Below are 21,896 nucleotides of genomic sequence, written 5' to 3'. Positions count from 1 at the left end.
GTGTAGCATTGCTGCTGGAGGTGTAATGGATGTTAACACCGCCCTGCAAGAAGTGCTTAAGACCGCACTCATCCACGATGGCCTAGCTCGTGGTATTAGAGAAGCTGCCAAAGCCTTGGACAAGTAAGTATCTTATTTCAAAATTTGTTATACCACATTTCTGATGCTTATATGTCAAAGCAGTTTACATTAAAATTACTTAATAAAATCAAAAGTTTGAAAGAACTACAATAAAAAAAATAACGAACAATAGAAACAAGCAAACCTAATGAATTCTTAGTAAGAACACAGGGTCCCTGATTATCCATCTTACCGAGGATGGAAAAGGACAACCAAAAAGATAAGTCTTCAGTTTAGATTTTAAATTTTTGAAGAGCTGCTCTTTGCAAAGTGAAACAGGTAATGTGTTCCATAAGGAAAGGGCCAGAAAAATAAATAAAGCACACACCAAGGTGATGGTGGTTGTAGCAGGATGGGTATCCAGGTGCATCCTTATGGACAATTGGCTGAGCAGAGACCCCTCACAACACAAAAGCAAGCATGCAGTGCAGCAGGTGGTGAATCTCCAGAGGCTTGATTGTATATTCATCTTCTGAAAGTCACCTTCAGCCAGCTCAGTGCTTGGAATATCTTGGAATCCGCTTCGACACGGTGTAGGGCTGTCTTTTTTTTTTTTTTCTGAGCCACAGAAACAGAAGCTCAGGAAGCAGATCTTTGAGATCTGGCCTTTCCGAGCCCCATGGCCTGGCATTACCTTCAGGTGCTGGGCTCGATAGTGGCCTCCCTGGAAGTTGTTCCCTGGGTGAGAGCTCATATGCAGCCATTCCAGGACTTTTTTCTTTCTAGGTAGTCACCGCAGCACCACTGTTCAGACAGCTCCCCTGGTCTTCGGAGGCAAAGTGCAGAGTACGTAGGTTGCTCCAGGGGCATGCCTCAGAATCAGCGTATAGGCGACCCTCACATCAAACGTCAGCCTGAGCAGCTGGGGACTTACTGCTATGGTCACTCCCCTCCAGAGAAAGTGGACCCAATCGGAAAGCAAGTGGTCAGATTGTCTGGAACTGAGAGACATTCGTTTATCCCTGAAGGAATTGCAGTCTCCTCACAGGGAAGGCAGACAGAGTGTTTTTGGATAATGTCACAGCAGTTGTTATGTAAAAAAGGGGGCATGCCTGGAGGCACAAGTGTTATTCCAGTGGGCTGAAGCTCACTTACAAGCCCTCTCGGCTGCACATATCGCTTTGAAATTCTGGAAAAGCAATTTTATCAAATTTTTAAATAAACTTGAATGTCCAAACTGATTTTCTTTAGCACTCTCCAGACCAGTAGAGGTTAATCTTTATGAATGGGTATATATCCAATCATGACCAGCCGGTGGAGACTGAAAACAAAACTGTGAGATAGTACATAAGATATCTCCTTCTCTATTCTCATCAGTCTACTTCAGTCTCCAGCAGGTGTTGAGTGATCTGTACCCATCTCCCTTGGTAGGGCTGTTGGAATTTGTTTAGGGGGTTTCTAGTCCCTGTTTTGGGGGTCCGTCCGACCTCAAGGGTGTCAAACCCGGCGGGTCTCGAGCGGGGGCACTTTCTCCACCTCCCCACATTTTTTTAGAGGAGCCTGAGCAATAAGCCTTGCTCCCTAAATCAAGCAAGGCATATTGCTTCGAGAGCCTATGGAGTATGTTCTGTTAAAAAAAAATAAATCCTGAGGTAGTGCCGGTCTGCAGGGTTGCTTCCCTGTCAGTTTACTGTATTTTTTTGCACTAACCGGCACCTTTTTTTTTTTCTAGCTAGGTCGCGTATGGAGCAATTGTGCCCTTCTCCGGGGGAGTGTGACACAATTTGGTCCAGCCACGAGGCACTCGCGGCTGGCCTGAACTCGGCGGTTTGGGCCGGTGTGGTCATGGAGCTCTGTCTGCAGCAGCTGCAGGCATCCAGAGCTCCCCGACCTTAGTGCCTTGTGAGCCGGCTGAAGGCAGTGAGGCAGTCCGGTCTGCTCTCACTACCTCTGGAGGGATTCCCCTAACCGCCGACAGTAGTGGAAAAAGGATTCTCTCTCAGCTGAATTTTCAACAGCTGATGCCGGCTTGTCTGCTTTAGCCGCTACAGGCCCTGGAGGGGTTATTTTTGGCATGATCTTCGCCATTTTGACAGACAGTTCCCTCCATTTTGTCTGCAACATCAGGTGAGCTTTCCCCTGTTTTGCAAACACAGGGGCAGGTTTCAGCAGGGACCCCTGCTGGGGCAGGGAGTCCCTGGGGACTCCCGGGGGTTTTTTCCCCTGATTTAATTTCTTTCTTTGTGCAGACAGTTGGGGGTCCCACGTGCGATCGGGGGGTTTGGGGGGTGTTTTTCCCTCTACACTCCCTGTGGTTTTGCCTCCCTCTTTTCGTTTGGCATCCCCTCTTCTTCCTCCCTCATTCAAGCCCCCACGGATTGGTGGTCGGAGGAACGTTGTGGCATGGATGGGGACCTGGCCACTTTGGAGGGCTTCCAGGATCCTATAGAGGGGACGGCCACTGGCAGTGGGGCGTCGGGTTTCCCGTCTTCTGGCGCAGGGGCGTCCGTGGTGCGCCTTTTATTCAGAGGGATGCGCTTTTACACCTGATTTACCTGATTTTACACCTGCTTTTTTGAGGATGCGCCATCAGAGACCCCGCGTATGGGGGCCCCTCTGCTTCAGGGGGTGTGTCCTGGTTTCCCGCTCTTTTCCTGTGCATCAGGATTTTCGGGATATTGTGCTGGCGTAGTGGAATTCGCCGGGGGTGCCGTTTTGTTTGGCGTGCATCCTGGCTCGTTGGTTTCCCATCCCGGAAGGGGATAGGGCTCCCTTATTTTTGCCAGTGGTGGACTCGGTGGTCTCGGCGATTGCTAGGCGGCATGCCTTGTCTGCTGCGAGCAGTTCTGCCCTTAGGATCTCTGCGGAGTGTACGTTTGAGACACTTCTTCAGCAGAATTTTGAGGTTTCTGCTTTGGGGGTCCATGCGACTATTTGTGTGGGGCTGGTGGCTCGCGCCGTGTTTCTGTGATCTGAGCGTGTCCTGGATCGTGAGTCTGATGGCTGGTCGTTGGTGGATCAGGAGGTGGCGATGCTTGAGATGGCTGCCTTGTTCTTCTCGAATGCTCTTTGACTTGGTGCGGCTGAGCCTGGGGCTTTGGTGGCAGCTCGTCGTACCTTGTAGCGTCGTGCTTAGTTGGCGATTGCCGCATCCAAACCTAAATTTCCACCAGTTTCCCTTTTGGGGGTCGTTTTTGTTTGGAGAGGACTTAGATAAGTTGTTATCCCAGAACAAGCAGGCAGCATATTCTTAACGCATGGGTGACGTCACCGACGGAGCCCCGGTACGAACCTTTTTAACTAGAAAGTTCTAGTTGGCCGCACCGCGCATGCGCGAGTGCCTTCCCGCTCGACGGAGGAGAGCGTGGTCCCCAGTTTCTTCGTTTCCGCGGAGCGAAGAAGACGCATGTGTTTTCAACTGCCGTTGAAAAACTAATTTTTGCCTTCCCACTCGCGTATTTTCTCACTTTTTTCCTTTTTTCTTATCGGATTCCCTTTATTTTTGTTTTCAAAAAAAAAAAAAAACTCGTTGAGTTTTCTTTATTTTTTCAGGCCGGCCCCGGCGGGGCCTGTTGCCACCATACAGGCCTCCGGATTCAATTTTGCGGAGGCCGTGTTTCCCTTCATGCCCCCTCAACCGGGTTTTAAGAAGTGCCAGCGGTGTTCACGCCCGATCTCCCTCACCGACCCACACAATTGGTGCCTCCAGTGCTTGGGTCCAGAGCATCAGGCTGACACCTGCACCCGCTGTGCTACGCTTAAAAAGCGTACTTTGGAAAATCGGCAGATCCAGCAAAATATTTTGTTTGGTACCGGATCTGCCATGGAACCGGCTGCGACGTCGACGGCACCACAAAAGTCGGCACCGACGACATCGACACCACCGGACCCTTCCTCGGGGTCGTTAGGCCCAGGTAAGCCGGCTAAGAAGCCTCCCACTTCCCTTGAGCGCCCTCCTGCCACGGTTGCGACACCGGCCCTTCCGGCGCCGCACCGGCCCCGCAAACGCTCCGCTCCGATCTCGGTGAGTGCCTCATCATCGGCCTCCTCATCGCCGGAGCGTAGAGCGGCACCTATGGTACCGAAGAAGAAAAAAGCGGTACCGGTGCCTCCCCTGGACGACCGCATCGCGGCCATACTCCAAACACAGTTACAGGAGCAGCTGCAACAACAGCTCCAACAACTGTTGCCGGCGTTGCTGGCACCGCACCTTCCGGTACAGAACCGGTCCGAGCCTCACACTGTCCCATCGGTGTCGACCCCCTCGGTACCGATTAATACTTCCATGCCGGTGCTCTTGGCAGAAACACCTACAGTACGTACCCGTGATGTTGCCGATCCTGTCCGGTCCCAGGAATGACATCGGTCTTCCTCACCCGGTACCGCCTCGGTGCGCTCAGGCAAATCTCTTTCAAAGACCCGCCATGCCGAGCCCTCCACACCGATGTCCAAACATACGCACCCCGACGTTAGGGACCCAGATTTGTGGGAAGACTCCCCTCACGGTACCGAGGAGGACGCTTCATCAACTGATGAAGAACCCTCCATGACCGACACCGTCTCCAAACCAGAGCAATCCTCTTTCTCCAAATTCCTTAGGGAGATGTCAGCAGCTCTTTCCATTCCCTTGGAGTCCAACTCTAAAAAGTCTCAGGCTTTCCTCGATGCCCTAGACTTTGAGCAACCTCCCAAAGAATTTCTGAAGTTGCCCGTCCACGACATCTTATGGGAAACTTTCTATAAAAACTGGGAAGCTCCCCTCACGGTTCCTGGAGCCCCTCGTAAATTGGATAGCTTGTACCGGGTTATTCCAATTCCAGGGTTTGATAAACCTCAATTGCCCCACGAGTCCCTCCTGGTGGAATCTACTTTGAAAAAATCTCAGGGTTCCAGTGTATATGCCTCCACCCCTCCTGGCAGAGAGGGAAAAACCATGGATAAATTTGGTAAGCGCCTTTTCCAAAATGCCATGTTAGCCAATAGAGCCAACAACTACACCTTCCACTTCTCCTTCTACATGAAGCATCTGGTGCAACAGCTCTCCTCCTTACAGAAATACCTTCCTGAACGTAAGGTCCCTCTTTTCCAGCAACATATTTCCAGCCTCCTCCAACTCAGGAAATTCATGGTTCGCTCCATCTACGACTCGTTTGAGCTGACCTCTCGCGCATCTGCCATGGCGGTGGCCATGCAACGTTTGGCATGGCTGAGAGTCTCTGACCTGGATATTAACCACCAGGACCGCCTGGCTAATGCACCTTGTCTGGGTGATGAACTCTTAGAAGAGTCCCTGGACTCAACAACCCAGAAACTCTCAGCACATGAGACCAGGTGGGACACTCTGATTAAACCTAAAAAGAAGACTCCACCTGCTCGCACCTACAGACAGCAGTCTTCATACCAGCGCAGGTTCTCGGCCAGACCTCTCAACCCGCCTCAACAGCAGCCTCGCCGACCTCGTCAACAGCATCAATCTCAGGCTCGCTCACAGTCTCACCAACCTGCCAAGCCTCTCCCTCCGTCAAAACCATCTCAGCCCTTTTGACTTTTTCCTCCAGGGCATAGCCAGTCTCCCATCATCATTGCCTCTTCCTCAGCCTATCGGAGGTCACCTCCAAATCTTCCTCAGCCGTTGGGAGGTCATTACATCAGACCAATGGGTCCTCAACATCATTCGCCACGGCTACTCTCTCAACTTCCAGATTCTTCCACCAGACAATCCTCCCGTAGAGTCTGCTTCTCACTCCTCCCAAACCCCCCTCCTCCTGAGGGAGGTCCAATCCCTCCTTCTTCTCAATGCCATCGAAGAGGTGCCTCCGGACCAAAGGGGTCAGGGATTCTACTCCCGCTACTTCCTGGTTCCCAAGAAGACAGGAGACCTTCGTCCCATCTTCGATCTCAGGGACCTCAACAAGTGTCTGGTCAAGGAGAAGTTCAGAATGCTCTCCCTTGCCACGCTTTACCCTCTTCTCTCTCAACACGACTGGCTATGTTCCCTGGACCTCAAAGAGGCCTACACTCACATCCCAATCAATCCGACTTCACGTCGCTACCTACGGTTTCAGATACAGCACCGTCACTATCAGTACAAAGTGCTACCTTTTGGCCTCGCTTCATTGCCCAGGGTGTTCACCAAGTGCCTTATTGTGGTGGCGGCCTTCCTCAGGTCTCACAACCTCCAGGTGTTCCCCTACTTGGACGATTGGTTGGTGAAAGCACCTACGTCTCCACTGGTGCTACAAGCCACTCATCACACAATCTCTTTCCTCCATCTCCTGGGGTTCGAGATCAACTACCCCAAGTCGCATCTGCTTCCCACACAGCGACTTCAGTTCATGGGAGCAGTTCTCGACACCACACTAATGAGGGCGTTTCTCCCCTCCGACCGTCAACGGACCCTGGTCCACCTCTGTCGTCAGGTGCTCCTTCATCACTCCATTCCTGCCCGACAGATGATGGTCCTTCTGGGCCACATGGCCTCGACGGTCCATGTGCTTCCTCTGGCGCGACTCCACCTCAGGACACCTCAATGGACTCTTGCCAACCAATGGTCACAGACCACGAATCTTCTTTCTCATCCCATCTCTGTGACATCGTCTCTTCAGCAATCTCTTCAATGGTGGTTGAACTCCTCAAATCTTTCCAGGGGTCTACTCTTTCATCTACCCCCTCACTCCATGATCATAACCACGGATGCCTCCCCCTATGCGTGGGGAGCTCACCTGGGAGATCTACGCACCCAGGGACTCTGGACCCCTCAGGAGCGTCAACATCACATCAATTTCCTGGAACTCAGAGCCATGTTCTATGCTCTCAAGGCCTTCCAGCACCTTCTCTGCCCTCAGGTTCTTCTCCTGTGCACAGACAATCAAGTCGCCATGTACTACATAAACAAGCAAGGCGGCACCGGATCTCGCCTCCTTTGTCAGGAGACTCTCAGCATCTGGACCTGGGCCACGGCCCGCAATCTCTTCCTCAAGGCTGTCTATATTCAGGGCGAACAGAACTCCCTGGCCGACAATCTCAGCCGCATCCTTCAACCTCATGAGTGGATTCTGGACCCTTCAACACTCCACTCCATCTTTGCTCGCTGGGGCACTCCGCAGGTGGACCTCTTTGCAGCGCCTCACAACCATCAGCTGCCCCAGTTCTGTTCCAGACTCTTCTCTCCTCATCATCTGACCCCAGATGCATTCCTGCTCGACTGGACGGATCGGTTCCTCTATGCCTTTCCTCCACTACCTCTGATGTTGCGGACGTTATCCAAACTCCGCAGGGACAGGGCCACCATGATTCTCATCGCTCCTCGGTGGCCTCGCCAACACTGGTTCTCCCTCCTGCTTCAGCTCAGCTCCAGGGAGCCCATTCCTCTTCCTGTGTTTCCTACTCTACTTACGCAGCAACGTCAGTCTCTACTGCATCCCAATCTGTCTTCGCTCCACCTGACAGCTTGGTTTCTCTCGGGCTGACCTCTCCAGAGAATCTGTCTCAGCCTGTCCGTCGCATTTTGGATGCCTCCAGGAAACCGGCCACCCTCCAATGTTACCATCAGAAGTGGACCAGGTTCTCCTCTTGGTGTCTACTGCATCACCACGATCCCACCTCATTAGCGGTGGAAACTGTACTGGACTATTTGCTCTCTCTGTCCGACGCTGGCCTCAAGTCTACCTCAATCAGAGTCCACCTCAGTGCCATCACTCCGTTTCATGAGCCTATCCTCGGAAAACCTCTTACGGCTCATCCACTGGTTTCCCGGTTCATGAGAGGCCTCTTCAATGTCAAACCACCTCTGAAGCCTCCTCCTGTCGTCTGGGACCTGAATGTGGTTTTATCAGCCCTCATGAAACCTCCTTTTGAGCCTCTTGCCACAACTTCGCTCAAACTTCTAACATGGAAGGTGCTTTTCCTCATTGCCATCACCTCTGCCAGGAGGGTTAGTGAGATGCATGCACTGGTCGCTGATCCACCGTTCACTGTTTTTCACCATGACAAGGTGGTTCTGCGTACCCATCCTAAATTCCTTCCCAAGGTGGTCTCGGCTTTTCACCTCAACCAGTCCATTGTGTTGCCTGTCTTTTTCCCTAAACCCCATTCTCATCCTGGGGAACAGGCGTTGCACACGCTGGATTGTAAGCGTGCCCTTGCATACTACCTTGACCATACCAGGGCTCACCGCTCGTCCCCTCAGCTCTTTCTGACCTTCGATCCTAACCGTCTAGGTCGTCCTGTCTCTAAACGGACGCTTTCCAACTGGCTTGCTGCCTGTATTGCGTTCTGTTATGCTCGGGCCGGTCTCTCACTGGAAGGTGCTGTCACGGCCCACAAGGTCAGAGCTACGGCTGCTTCTGTGGCTTTCCTCCGTTCCACGCCCATCGAGGAAATCTGCAAGGCTGCCACTTGGTCCTCAGTTCACACGTTCACTGCTCACTACTGTCTGGATGCCTTCTCCAGACGGGATGGACACTTCGGCCAATCTGTGTTACAAAATTTATTTTCCTAATGGCCAACCATCCCTCCTCCCTCTCTGTTAGCTTGGAGGTCACCCATGCGTTAAGAATATGCTGCCTGCTTGTCCTGGGATAAAGCACAGTTACTTACCGTAACAGGTGTTATCCAGGGACAGCAGGCAGATATTCTTACGTCCCACCCTCCTCCCCGGGTTGGCTTCTTAGCTGGCTTATCTTAACTGGGGACCACGCTCTCCTCTGTCGGGCGGGAAGGCACTCGCGCATGCGCGGTGCGGCCAACTAAACCTTTCTAGTTAAAAAGGTCCGTACCGGGGCTCCGTCGGTGACGTCACCCATGCGTTAAGAATATCTGCTTGCTGTCCCTGGATAACACCTGTTAAGGTAAGTAACTTTGCTGTACGGACTCTAAGGTGCCCCGTCTGCCTGAGGACCGTGCCCGCCTGGCGTCTCAGGGTGGCGCTACCCGGGGGCGTTTTACCCCGAGCGTCGGGCTGCTTCTTTCCAGGCTTCCAGTTTTTCCCTGTGGTCGGTTAGCTCGGCACATGCAGTCCTTTCAAGGAGCCCGTCGGGGGGGCTGGGAGTCCCCCCCCTGCCGGTTCCCCCGCTGCACGTTGGCTCTTTCCCGGCACCCCTTTGGTTCCGGTGGGTGCCCGGCTACGCAACTTGTTTCCCCAGTGGGCCGATCAGTGGATCCTGGAGGTGGTGCGGGACGGTTATGCTCTGGAGTTTGCCGCTCACTGCCAGATCATTTATAGCCTCTCCGTGTCAGGCGGCATGGGAGGCGCTAGCCTTTTGCCAGACTCTTCAGCGCTTGCTAGATCTCACAGCGGATGTTCCAGTGTCCCCTCAGGAGTGCGGCACTGGCTGGTACGCCATTTCCTTTGTGGTGCTCTAGAAGGAGGGAACTTTTCGGCCCCTCCTCGATTTAAACAGGGGTTGACAGGGCTCTCGGAATTCCTTTTTTTCACATGGACACACTGCAGTCTGTCCTTCTGGCGGTTCAGCCGGGGGAGTTCCTGACTTCTCTTGCTCTGACAGAGATCTACTTGCATGTTTCCTTTTGGTCCTCTCACCAGCGCTTCCTTCGCTTTGCGATCTTGGGTCTGCTCTATCAGTTCTGTGCGCTTCCCTTTGGCCTGGCCACGGCTCCCTGGATGTTCACCCAGGTGATGGTGGTCGTTGCGGCAGCCTTGCGGTCGGAGGGCATTCTGGTACATCCCTGCCTGGACGACTGGTTGATTCGGACGAAGTTTCAAGTTTTATTAATTCTTGATAAATCACCTATTTAATTTCCTAAGCGATGTACAATACAAATTTAAAATATAACAAGTAATACAATAATAAATTGGTGGAGTTCTCCAGTCGCTGAGCTGGGTGGTCCACCTTGCCAAATGTCGGTGGTACAGGCTCAGCGTCTGGAGTACTTTGGGGTTCTGTTTGACTCCTCCTTGGGGAAGGTCTTCCTTCCAGAGGCCCGGGTTAGCAAATTGCAGATTCGCCACCTTTTGGCGTCTCTGTGTCCTCGGGCGCAAGATTTCCTCCAAGTCTTGGGGTCCATGGCGGCGTCACTGGATGTAGTGAGGTGGGTGCGGGCCCATATGCATCCTCTTCAGTATGCTCTGCTCCGGAGGTGTTCGCCCTAGAGGCACAGTTTGGATGTCCCTGTCCCTCTGCGCATCTTGGCGTGCTGCAGTCTTCGGTGGTGGCTCCAGACTTCTCTTCTGGTTCAGGGGGTGAGTCTGGATCTACCGCGGTGGACGGAGCTTCTCACGGTTCCAGTCTCCTCGGTTGGGGGGCTCAGTGTCTGGGTCACTCGGCTCAGGGCACTTGGACCATGGAGGAGGCATCCTGGTCATTCAATGTGTTGGGAGACCAGAGCTGTCCATCTGGCGCTGTTAGCCTTCCGCTTTCTTTTGTTCGGCAAGTCAGTCAGAGTTCTGTCGGACAATGCCACAGCGGTGGCTTACGTCAGTTACCAGGGAGGCACCAGGTGGCGCAGGAGACGGCTCTGCTCATGCTTTGGGCAAAGTCACATCTTCCGGATCTTTCATTAGGCTTGACGAGTCTCGACAAGCTCTGTAACATTTTGGGTTTTGACACCCAAGCAAATGGCATACCTCCCAAGCCAGGCAAATGGCAAACTTCCCAGGACATCATGTCTGGTCTGCAGATGGATTCTTCGGTACCCCTCGAAAGTAATCACCAACCACCTCTACCTTACACCTCCAAGTGGTCACGGATTCAGCAACTGGTGATTTCAAGCTTTGGTCTTCTCTCCGTGTGATGCTCTCATCTCTACTTCCAGGGCTTCATACCGGTTCTTCAGTTCAAGGGCAGGTGGAGTCACAGTATCAATCCTGCAAGATACTGTAATCTTGAGTCCAGCTGATCTTCCTCACTGTTGGAAATACTTGATGCCCCATGAAGCATTTCATTGATGTAACTCATTCTCACAGATGCTTCTCAGCCATGCCACTTCCTCTCTCAGTTCCTTTACCTCCTTCATGAGGGATTCAAGCTGAAGACAGCTTGCACATGGAACCACTACCTCTGGAACATTTTCTGTCTGCACAGAGACAGAAGCTGTAAACTGAGCAACAACTTTGGTGACAGCCATACTGTAGCTGCAGAAGTACTTGCACCATTTTCCAAGTTTGAATGCCAGCAGGTAAGATATTCCAGTGGCAGATCCTCATTCAGCATATTCAGGACATGAATCCGTATATACTACACTTCTCCCTACAGATTTCGGATTTAAGACTCGTGGATTTGGTTATTCACAAGTTTCTAAACTCTGATCCACCCTGCCTCCAAGCCTCTTCACTTCTTAGCTGGTGGTCTAGCAATGAAGCGGGGTATACGTCCATATTCGTAGGCCCGGCTCTGCCCCTAACTCCTGTGAATTTGGAGAAGTGTACTAGTTGGGGGTTTGGGTTTTTTAATCACTTTTATAGCACTACTAGATGTATGCAGTGCTGTTCGCTAAACACATGAGATGGTCCATACGTGACGTAGCTTATAATCTATGCTGGACAAATAAAATATTTTTTTACAAGTTCATGCCTTGTGGTCTAGAGCAGGGGTGGCAACCTTTATATAGAGGGCCATATGGATGTTGGTCCTATCCCTAGCAGGCCACAACATTGCGTATTGTCGGGACCAGAAATGCACAGAGCTCGTTAAGCTTTCTGGGATAAATAGTTAAGAATATAGCTGAAAGCAATGGAAACAAGCTGCTAAAGTAGTTATTCTGAAAATATTTGTAAAGTGTAGTATCTAAAATGCCAAACTCTAGTGTATGTGTCGTAAACTCTCAAATGCCACATTAAATTAAGTGGCGGGCTGCCGGTTCCCTACCTCTGGTGTGTAACAAAACCTGCAATACATCTCATCCCCTACCCTCCAGTTTCTAAATGACTGCACTAAGCTCAGCCAAACTTGCTGTGTGTCTTTTAGGTGCATTAAGTCTATTAGTTCTCAAACTTGGGGTACTGTGGTGAAGGAGGCTGTAAAATCTTATTTGCCACAGGAGATACATTAAGTTGAATTAAGGCTATAGAGCAGAGCTTCCCAAATTGTGCAACATGACCACAAGTGGCGATACAAAACCTGCATTTGAGGTTGTGACCCGAGTGGACTCTAGGTGCATCATTCTGTACGTCTGTGGGATCATACAATTTATTTGGCCTTTATTGTGGGGTCTCCACCACAAATAGATTGAGCACAGCTGTAGAGAATTTGCTTCTGCTTGTTCTAGAATTAGTCACCCCTTATATTAATACATCAGACTTACAGTGGCTAAAACAGTACAAAAGCATACGAAGGGCCCCTTTTACAAAGACATGCTAGCGAAGCCAAGGTAAATGCATCAAAGCCCACAGGAATTGAATGAGCTTAAAGCACATTTATAGTAGCATCGCTACTGCAACTTTGTAAAAGGGGCCCTAAAAGTTATATCGGTAAAATACCTGGAAGGGTAGCATTTTTGAATGCTTGCAGTATAGTCACAGCAGTTAATGATGTCAACACTTATTAACTGAGTGTCTGTACATAAGAACGTAAGAAGCGCCTTCACCGGATCAGACCAAGGTCCATCTAGTCCGGCGAACCGCACACGCGGAGGCCCATTTAGGTGTTCCTTTTTGGAGACCCGGATTTCCCGTATCCCTCAATATGATCAGGAATTCATTCTAGCCATTCTACTATCACACGACAGGGAGGTTTTGCTTGAGAGGGTCTTTCGGGTGAGGAGTTAACCTGTGGTTGGCTGGCTTCTGTTCATGCATTTCACGGTGCTATCCAATGTGTTCAGAACACATCACTGTTTTCAGTACTATATTCAGAGTTTTCCTTTTCCAGTTGATTTATGCCAATACTTAAATCTTCAGTTTAGCCTATATACTTTTGTGACTCTTCTGCATGTCTGTTTAAAAGTGTTTATTCCAGGTGCTATCCAGCTTGTGCTGATCACTGAATCTCTTAAGAGTGTTTCTAAAATGTGTAGATTATAGTAGCTTATGTATACTCGTACTCAAATCTAATAACTGGAGTATTCATCTGATTTCTTTGGGAGTATTTCAGTAAGATCAGCATGATTTATCTTGTTGATAGAACCTCGGTGTCCTCTGACTCAATTTATTTGATTTTAGACGCCAAGCCCACCTTTGTGTTCTTGCTTCCAACTGCGACGAACCCATGTATGTGAAGCTGGTTGAGGCATTGTGTGCAGAACATCAGATAAACCTGATCAAGGTGTGTATGAAAGCAGGTATCCAAGATTCATGCGCATGTTCCCCTTGCTACAATAAGTGTCTGGCATTCCAACTGTATGGTTGGAAATTTTCATTCTAGGGCATATGGGGAAGAGTGTGGCGCAGTTGTTAAAGTGACAGCCTCAGCACTCTGAGGTTGTGGGTTCAAACGCACGCTGCTCCTTGTGACCCTGGGCAAGTCACTTAATCCCCCCATTGCCCCAGGTACATTAGATAGATTGTGAGCCCACTGGGACAGACAGGGAAAAATGCTTGAGTACCTGAATAAATTCATGTAAACCGTAATGAGCTCCCTTGGGAGAACGGTATAGAAAATGAAATGATTAAATAAATGTTGTCTTCAGCCTAGCAAGTTCGTCTGAAGAGCTTAGGGTCATTGTTCCCTCATGGCCTGCCATGCTAACTTTCACATTCATATCAGTCTAAAAAGTGGAAGATAAACACACAAGGTATACAACCAAACACTTTGCGAAGTAGTCTTTAATGTGCCTCCAGCAGAGTCTGAACAAAGAATTATAAATTATTTAAATGATCAGCATGTTTTAGGAAGAAAACATTTCATTTCTTGAAATTTAATTTCAAATGTTTAGATTGACGTTCTCAAAAACCTGTTTGGATTCTGGCTTATCTGGGGATTTGCTAGAACAAGCATGTCTCTAATGAAAACAATGTTAGACTATGGACCTCAAGTGCCCGCAGTTATTTACCGTTAGAACCAGTCTTGGCTAATAGCTTATATGCCGGCTATCATCTGTCCAAAATGTCTCTCTTTAGTTTTTAATTTTTATCTTTTATGTAAACTCTTAGTCTTAATCTTTAAATATATTGCCTCTATGGGCACATCCAAAAATAGCTTGTACAGTTTTTTACTTTTGCCCCTGTTGGAGGCTCTTATTATCGTCTATATGATACTTAGCTCGGGTGTGGTTTTCTACCCGACCGCCAGAATGTAATGTGATGGAAGATCTCCGTTTTGCTCTAAAGTTGTATAAAGAGCTTCTTCAGAAAACAGGTATTATGCAATTTCAGATACTATGAAAGTAAAAAAAAAAAAAAAAAAATACATGATACATACTAAAATTGTTTAATTAAGATAAAGTTGAGACAAACTAATTCTTGCTATTAGTGAAGATTCTAGGTGGCCGCACGAGGATTCCTTATACCAATTCGGTTTAACTTAATTTAATTTCATAATATGTACTTCATGATACCTTAAAGTTAAATAACTTAAAAGATGCAGAGCTATTCAGGATCATATTATATACAAAAAACTTATACAAATAAAAGCTTTTACTAAAGATAATTTGTATTAAAATTTTTTGCTTACCTTTTAATGCTACCTCGGCGTATTCTAGCTGTTAGAGGAAGCTTTCTGGAACGCAAACGGATGAAAGCTCTCTTCATTCTATTTTTGAAGACTTTTTTTGTCATTTCCAGTGTTCAATCACCGGAAATGATGCTAACCTTACACGTTGATGTTGAATGTTAGCTGTGCGTTTCGGAAAAATTAATTAAATAGTTCTATGTATTATTTAGAAATAATTTTTGTCTCTTAAAAAATTATTTTTATATGGCGTAGTCGCCTTTAATAAGAGAATTAACTATACTCATATTGAAAACTGATTGAAAAATAATAAATCCTTTCTTTATCAAATGTACTATGTTACTTAACTTAAAAGTATCACGAAATACATATTATTAAATTAAGTTAAACCGAATTGGTATAAGGAATTCTCGTGTGGCCACCTACAGTCTTCACTAATAGCAAGAATTAGTTTGTCTCAACTTTATCTTAATTAAACAATTTTAGTATGTATCGTGTACTTTTTTTTTACTTTCACAGCATCTGAAGAAGCTTTTTATACAGCTTTAGAGCAAAACGGAGATCTTCCATCACGTTACATTCTGGCGGCTGGGTAGAAAACCACACCCGAGCTAAGTGGTGGACACCTGGAATGCTCTCCCAGAAGAGGTAATTGCAGAATCCACCATTCTAGGATTTAAGGGTAAGTTAGATGTGCATCTCCTTATGAATGGCATAAACTGACATGGGGTAAGGGTAAGCTAGATACACATCTCCTTATGAGAAGCTTAGAGTGATATGGGGACTAAAACTATGCCAGGGTACACCTGGCGGGGCCTCCGCGTGTGCGGATCGCCGGACTTGATAGACCTAGGATCTGTTCTGGAGATGGCACTTCTTATGTTTTTATCATATTGAAGATAATAAGAGTCTCCAACAGGGGCGAAAGTAAAAAACCGTACAAGTTATTTTTGGATGTGCCCATAGAGGCAATACATTTAAAGAGTAAGAATAAGAGTTTATATAAAAGATAAAAATTAAAAACTAAAAAGAGACATTTTGGTCCGATGATGGCCCGCATATAGGTTATTAGCCAAGACTGGTTATAACGGTAAATAACCGCGGGCATTTGAGGTTCATAGTCTCTAACATTGTTTTCATTAGACATATGCTTGTTCTAGCATCAGCCTATTAGTAGGATTGTTAGTGTAAATCACTTGAATAAAATGGACTTATTGTTTATCTAGGGATTTGACATTTGGATTATTAGTATTAAAGTGCAAGAACTGATTGAAAAGGCCTTTGCTGTACATGATGATAATTTGGCTCCCTCTACTGATGACTATGAAGAGAATTGCCAAAATGTTACCCAATATTTCTGATGGTACAGCTGCTTTGTGGTTCTTTTCTCTATGGTACTCACGGCTGATGGTTATTCCTGATGATTTAACCATGTATTCTCCAACAGGTTGATGACAACAAGAAACTGGGTGAATGGGTAGGCCTCTGCAAAATTGACCGAGAGGGCAAACCCCGCAAAGTAGTTGGTTGCAGTTGTGTAGTTGTCAAGGTAAGAATAGTTTTCTTGTTCTCAAGGTCATTCCCGAATAGGTCCCTCATATTTTCTTGGCAGTTGTATTATGCATGTTATCACTGTTGAGTGAGGTAGTAAGGGAGTCCTTACACTTTTAAATGCTTTAGCATATCATGCATGCAGCAGTACTTTTGACTGTAACTATAGTTAACATCTGTCTTCTATGAAGGCTTTGGGGTAATTTGCATGGAGTGACCATGGTAAAATATGACATTCAGGGAGCTTGAGCACACCAGATAACTTCAATGACTGCAGTGACTTGTGTAGTTTGGTAACTATGAATTAGACCAGTGTCCCATAAACATTTTGGCCCAGCATCACACTAAACCTGGTGCCCCGGCAGGAAGGTACCTGGAAGTGCGTGGACATCGATGCAACAACGTCATACACATGGGTGGTGTCATCACATTGATGTCCGTGCTTGCATGGAGGCCCTCCGGCTGCAATCCTGAACCTGTCAATTCACCTTTGGGGGATCCAGGAGCAAGGGAGGTCCGGCTGCAATTCTGAACCTGTCAATTCACCTTTGGGGGATCCAGGAGGAAGGGAGGTGCGGGGAGAGGAGGAGAGTCATCGGTACCAGCTGCCTTCCTACAGGGGGTGCTTCTTGCCACGAGAGGCACGTCTTGTAAGCAGTCAGCCAGCGTCTCGGAGCACACCTGGAATCTGCTGCAGCAGACTAGTGTGCCGCGGCACTGTTTGCAATGCACTGAATTAGACAATGGGCAATGTGTGGAATGGGTGTTGGAATTGGAGAGAGAAAACAGACTTCCTTGAAATGGCCTAGCACTGTTAGTGGAGAAGTGTTAGCACATTCTGGGTACATTTGGGACTGATGGTGCATTGTTAGGGAAGGGTTTGAAAGCTGAGGTAAGATATGAGCATATCCCTTATCTACTGAAAATGGGACAGAAGTAACTGGTGCAGATGGATAGGAATACTCATGATCTAATGAAATTATAAAGGTCAAAAGCCAGTAGAATGGTAGCTGCAGAATTAACATTGTTCTGCAGATATTGAGGAAAAAGCTGGCAAAAGCAAAGCCACTGTACGAGCCTTACTGTCTTAAACACGTTAAGGTTCCTGGAAATGGCTACATCGATTACATAGATCTGATAAATGTTTTTGTAAATATCTACTTCATAGGCTTCGTTGGGGGTCATGTTTTGACTTTTGCTTGGTTTCAGGGTATTCTTGATTCTTATCCCAGGACAAGCAGGCAGCATATTCTTGACTGATGGGTGACGGCACCGACGGAGCCCCGGTACGGACAATTTTAGAGTGATTGCACTCTAAGAACTTTAGAAAGTTCTAGCTAGGCCGCACCGCGCGTGCGCGAGTGCCTTCCCGCCCGACAGAGGCGCGCGGTCCCCAGTTTTCTTAATTCCGCGGAGCTAAGAAGACGCGTGTTTCCAACGGCTGTTGGAAGTTTTTTCTCTTTTCACTTGCCTTCCCGCTCGCGCGTATTTTTCTCTTCATATTTTATTTCTTTCCTTCTTATTTACAGTTTGTGTAAAAAAAAAAAAACAACTTTTTATTTTTCATTTTTTTTGTCGATCTGCCCCGGCGGGGCCTGTTGGCACCATCGAAGCCTCGGGCTTCGATTTTGCTACAGCAGTATTTCCCTTCATGCCCCCGTCACCGGGTTTCAAAAAGTGTCAGCGGTGTGCACGCCCTATCTCCCTCTCCGACCTGCACAAGTGGTGCCTCCAGTGTCTGGGTCCGGACCATAGGGCTGAGACCTGCACCCGCTGTAGTTCTTTACAAAAAAGAACTTTAAAAAATCGTCAAATTCAGCAGCGGATCCTTTTCGGTACCGCTATGGAAGTTGCACCGGTATCGACGTCGACGACTTCCTCCAAATCGACTCCGACTGCCTCGGCACCGCAAGATACATCGCCGGTGTCGACTCCTGTAGGTAAGCCGGCTAAGAAGCCTTCCCCTACTGTTCTAGGCCCGCCAGTCGAGCATGCAGTGAGCCAAGTCCTGCAGACTGAGCGCCGGCCCCGTAAACGCTCCGCTCCCATTGAAGTCACTGCCTCGGCATCGACTTCACCCGAGCGTCGAGCGGCACCGAAGGTACCGAGCAAGAAAAAACCGGTACCGGTGCCATCGGGACCAACGTTGGATGAGCGTATTGCCTCTATCCTCCAGGCCCAACTTAAGGAGCAACTCCAACACTTGCTCCCGGCTCTCTTGACTCCGAACCTTCCAGTGTCGGTACCGACTGAGCCTTCGGTGCCGTCTGTCGATCAGCCTCTTTTACTGTCATCGACTGTTTCAGCACCGCACAAATCTTTGTCCATGCCTGTTCTGTCAGCGGAACCAAAACGGCGTGCTACTCCTACGGTGTCGGAACCGGTACTGTTCTCTGAACCCCATACCGTTCTACATTCCCCAGGTACCGTCTCCACTCGGTCTGGTAAATCGGTACGCAAGACTAAGCATACTGAGACATCGACTCCACTTTCCCAGGGCCGTTTACAATCGGTACGGGACCCTGACTTGTGGGACGACTCAGATGATCCCCTCGGTACCGAGGAGGATTACACATCTGATGAGGATGAACCATCGGTGCAGGATACTACTGCTAAGCCAGAGCACTCCTCCTTCACAAAATTTTTAAAGGAGATGTCAGACACCCTGTCTATTCCTTTGGAGTCTGACTCTAAAAAATCCAAAGCATTTTTGGATGCTTTGGATTTTGACCAACCTCCTAAGGAGTTTTTAAAGTTACCCCTCCATGACATCTTGAGGGAAACTTTTTATAAGAATCTTGAAACTCCTTTGACAATTCCAGGAGCCCAAAGAAAACTGGAATCTCTGTATAAAGTGATTCCAATCCCAGGATTTGACAAGCACCAACTTCCCCATGAATCTCTGTTGGTAGAGTCAACCCTAAAGAAATCTGCAGGAGCCAGTGTGTATGCCTCTGTCCCTCCTGGCAGAGAAGGAAAGGCCATGGATAAATTTGGAAAGCGCCTTTACCAAAATGCCATGCTGGCCAACCGTTCAGGTAATTACGCATTCCACTTCTCGTTTTACCTGAAACATCTCATTCAACAGGTGACCTCTTTTCAGAAGTATATTCCGGACCGTAAGCTTCCTGCTTTTCAGCAATGTACCTCTAGTCTTTTGCAACTCAGGAAGTTTATGGTTCGTTCCATTTATGATACTTTTGAACTGACGTCACGAGCTACTGCTATCTCTGTAGCTATGAGAAGGTTGGCATGGCTACGGGTCTCAGACCTGGATGTAAACCATCAGGACCGGCTTGCCAATGCGCCTTGCCTAGGGGATGAGCTGTTTGGGGAGTCCATGGATACCACTACACAAAAGCTCTCCGCCCATGAAACTAGGTGGGACACCTTGTTGAAAAACAAGAAGAAACCTCCTCCTCCTCGTCCATTCAGGCAACAATCTTCATATCAAAGGAGGTTTTCTGCTCGACCGGCTCAGCCTCATCCCCCTCAACCTCGCAGACAGCGTCAACAGCAGCAACAGGCTCGTCAACAACAACAGCCTGCTGTAAAACCGGCTGTTCAACCTAAGCCGACACAGCCCTTTTGACTCTCTTCTCCAGAACATTGCCAGTCTTCCTCCCTCATGTCCTCTACCTCAGCCCATAGGGGGTCGACTACAGGTTTTTCTGTCTCGATGGGAAGCAATCACCTCCGACCAGTGGGTACTTGCTATCATCGCTCACGGCTACGCCCTAAACTTTCAGACTCCTCCACCGTTAAGTCTGCCAAAAGAGTCTGCTTCCAACAAGGCTCAGTCCCTCCTCCTCGGTCAGGAGGTTCAATCCCTCCTTCTTCTCAATGCCATCGAACCAGTTCCTCTAGACCAGCAAGGCCTGGGATTTTATTCCCGGTACTTTCTTGTACCCAAAAAGACCGGAGATCTCAGACCAATATTAGATCTCAGAGATCTCAACAAATGTCTGGTCAAGGAGAAGTTCAAGATGTTATCTCTTGCCACCCTATACCCTCTTCTCTCTCAGGAAGACTGGCTATGTTCCCTCGATCTCAAGGAGGCGTATACTCGCATTCCAATTCATCTGATGTCCAGACAATATCTTCGCTTTCTTGTCAACCAACATCATTACCAATACAAGGTGCTACCCTTCGGCCTAGCCTCCTCTCCCAGGGTATTCACCAAATGTCTGATTGTGGTCGCAGCTTATCTCCGCTCCCACAATTTTCAAGTCTTCCCTTATCTGGACGTCTGGCTCATCAAGGCTCATTCTCCTCAGTCCGTACACATAGCCACCAATCAGACCATTTACTTCCTTCGACTGTTGGGGTTCGAAATCAATCTACCCAAGTCGCACCTCATTCCAACTCAGCGACTTCAATTCATTGGAGCCATTCTGGATACTGTTCGGATGAGGGCGTTTCTTCCTCCAAACCGCCTTCACACCATCCTTCACCTCTGTCAGCAGGTGTTCCAGGAAACTTCCATCTCTGCAAATCACATGATGGTGCTCTTGGGACACATGGCCTCCACAGTACATGTCACTCCCTTCGCACGTCTCCACCTGCGTACTCCTCAATGGACCCTAGCGACTCAGTGGTCACAAGCGACGGATCCTTGTTCACAACACATATCTGTGACCTCGTCTCTTCGACAGTCGCTTCTTTGGTGGTTGAAATCATCAAATCTATCCAGAGGTCTACTGTTCCATCTACCTCCTCATCAACTGGTCATCACCACGGATTCCTCCCCCTATGCATGGGGAGCTCACTTGAACGAGTTCCAAACTCAGGGGTTTTGGACCGCCCAGGAAAAGAAACACCACATCAATTTCCTGGAACTCAGAGCGATGTTTTACGCCCTCAAAGCTTTTCAACATCTCCTTTTTCCTCAGGTTCTTCTCATTTGCACAGACAACCAAGTTGCAATGTATTACATCAACAAACAAGGAGGGACGGGATCCCGTCCTTTATGTCGGGAAGCTCAAAGGATTTGGACATGGGCGACTGCTCGTCACCTATTCCTGAAAGCAGTCTACATCCAAGGGGAACAGAATTGCTTAGCAGACAATCTCAGCAGAATTCTTCAACCTCACGAATGGACTCTCGACCCCTCGACTCTCCAGTTCATTTTCTCTCAATGGGGCACTCCTCAGGTGGATCTTTTTGCAGCTCCCCACAACCATCAACTGCCCCTGTTTTGCTCCAGACTTTACTCTCCTCACCGTCTGGAACCCGATGCATTTCTTCTGGATTGGACCAATCTCTTCCTTTATGCATTCCCTCCTCTTCCGCTCATGCTGCGCACCTTATTCAAGCTCAAGAGGGAACAAGTCACCATGATCCTCATCGCTCCACGGTGGCCCAGACAGCATTGGTTTTCCCTTCTACTTCAACTCAGTTCCAGGGAACCCATACCTCTTCCTCTGTTTCCTTCACTACTTACACAGAATCAGCAAACGCTTCTTCATCCCAACTTACAGTCTCTGCACCTGACAGCTTGGTATCTCTCGGGCTGACTTCAGCTCATGCTCTCCTTTCTCAGCCTGTCCGTTCTATTATTGATGCCTCCAGGAAACCGTCTACTCTTCAATGTTACCAACAAAAGTGGTCTCGGTTTTCTTCCTGGTGCCTGTTACATCACCATAATCCCATATCTACAGCAGTGGGACTGGTGTTGGACTATCTATTGTCCTTATCTGACTCTGGTCTTAAATCCTCTTC

At 48.4% G+C, this 21,896-nt stretch overlaps 1 protein-coding gene and 2 non-coding genes across 6 annotated transcripts in view; all 3 read left to right on the top strand.

The window, feature by feature from the left end:
- The window catches only part of RPS12 (ribosomal protein S12), a 28,580-nt gene that overhangs the window by 4,218 nt on the left and 2,466 nt on the right, over nucleotides 1-21,896 (top strand). For all 4 annotated transcript variants that reach the window (XM_033939015.1, XM_033939018.1, XM_033939016.1 and 1 more), the window contains 3 exons: nucleotides 7-123; nucleotides 13,178-13,280; nucleotides 16,072-16,173. In XM_033939015.1, coding sequence (XP_033794906.1) covers nucleotides 7-123; nucleotides 13,178-13,280; nucleotides 16,072-16,173 — 322 coding nt within the window. The remainder of the gene's footprint in view (nucleotides 1-6; nucleotides 124-13,177; nucleotides 13,281-16,071; nucleotides 16,174-21,896) is intronic.
- On the top strand, nucleotides 15,908-15,994 carry LOC117358348. Its single transcript, XR_004539043.1, has one exon. It is a non-coding gene; the product is annotated as a small nucleolar RNA SNORD100 (small nucleolar RNA).
- LOC117358347 lies at nucleotides 17,168-17,298 on the top strand. The gene has a single exon (XR_004539042.1). It is a non-coding gene; the product is annotated as a small nucleolar RNA SNORA33 (small nucleolar RNA).

This window comes from Geotrypetes seraphini, chromosome 3, assembly GCF_902459505.1.
Source record: "Geotrypetes seraphini chromosome 3, aGeoSer1.1, whole genome shotgun sequence".
Classification (NCBI taxonomy): Eukaryota; Metazoa; Chordata; class Amphibia; order Gymnophiona; family Dermophiidae; genus Geotrypetes; species Geotrypetes seraphini.
Note: the sequence above shows the minus strand (reverse complement) of the source record. Positions and strands in the feature narration are given on the sequence as shown.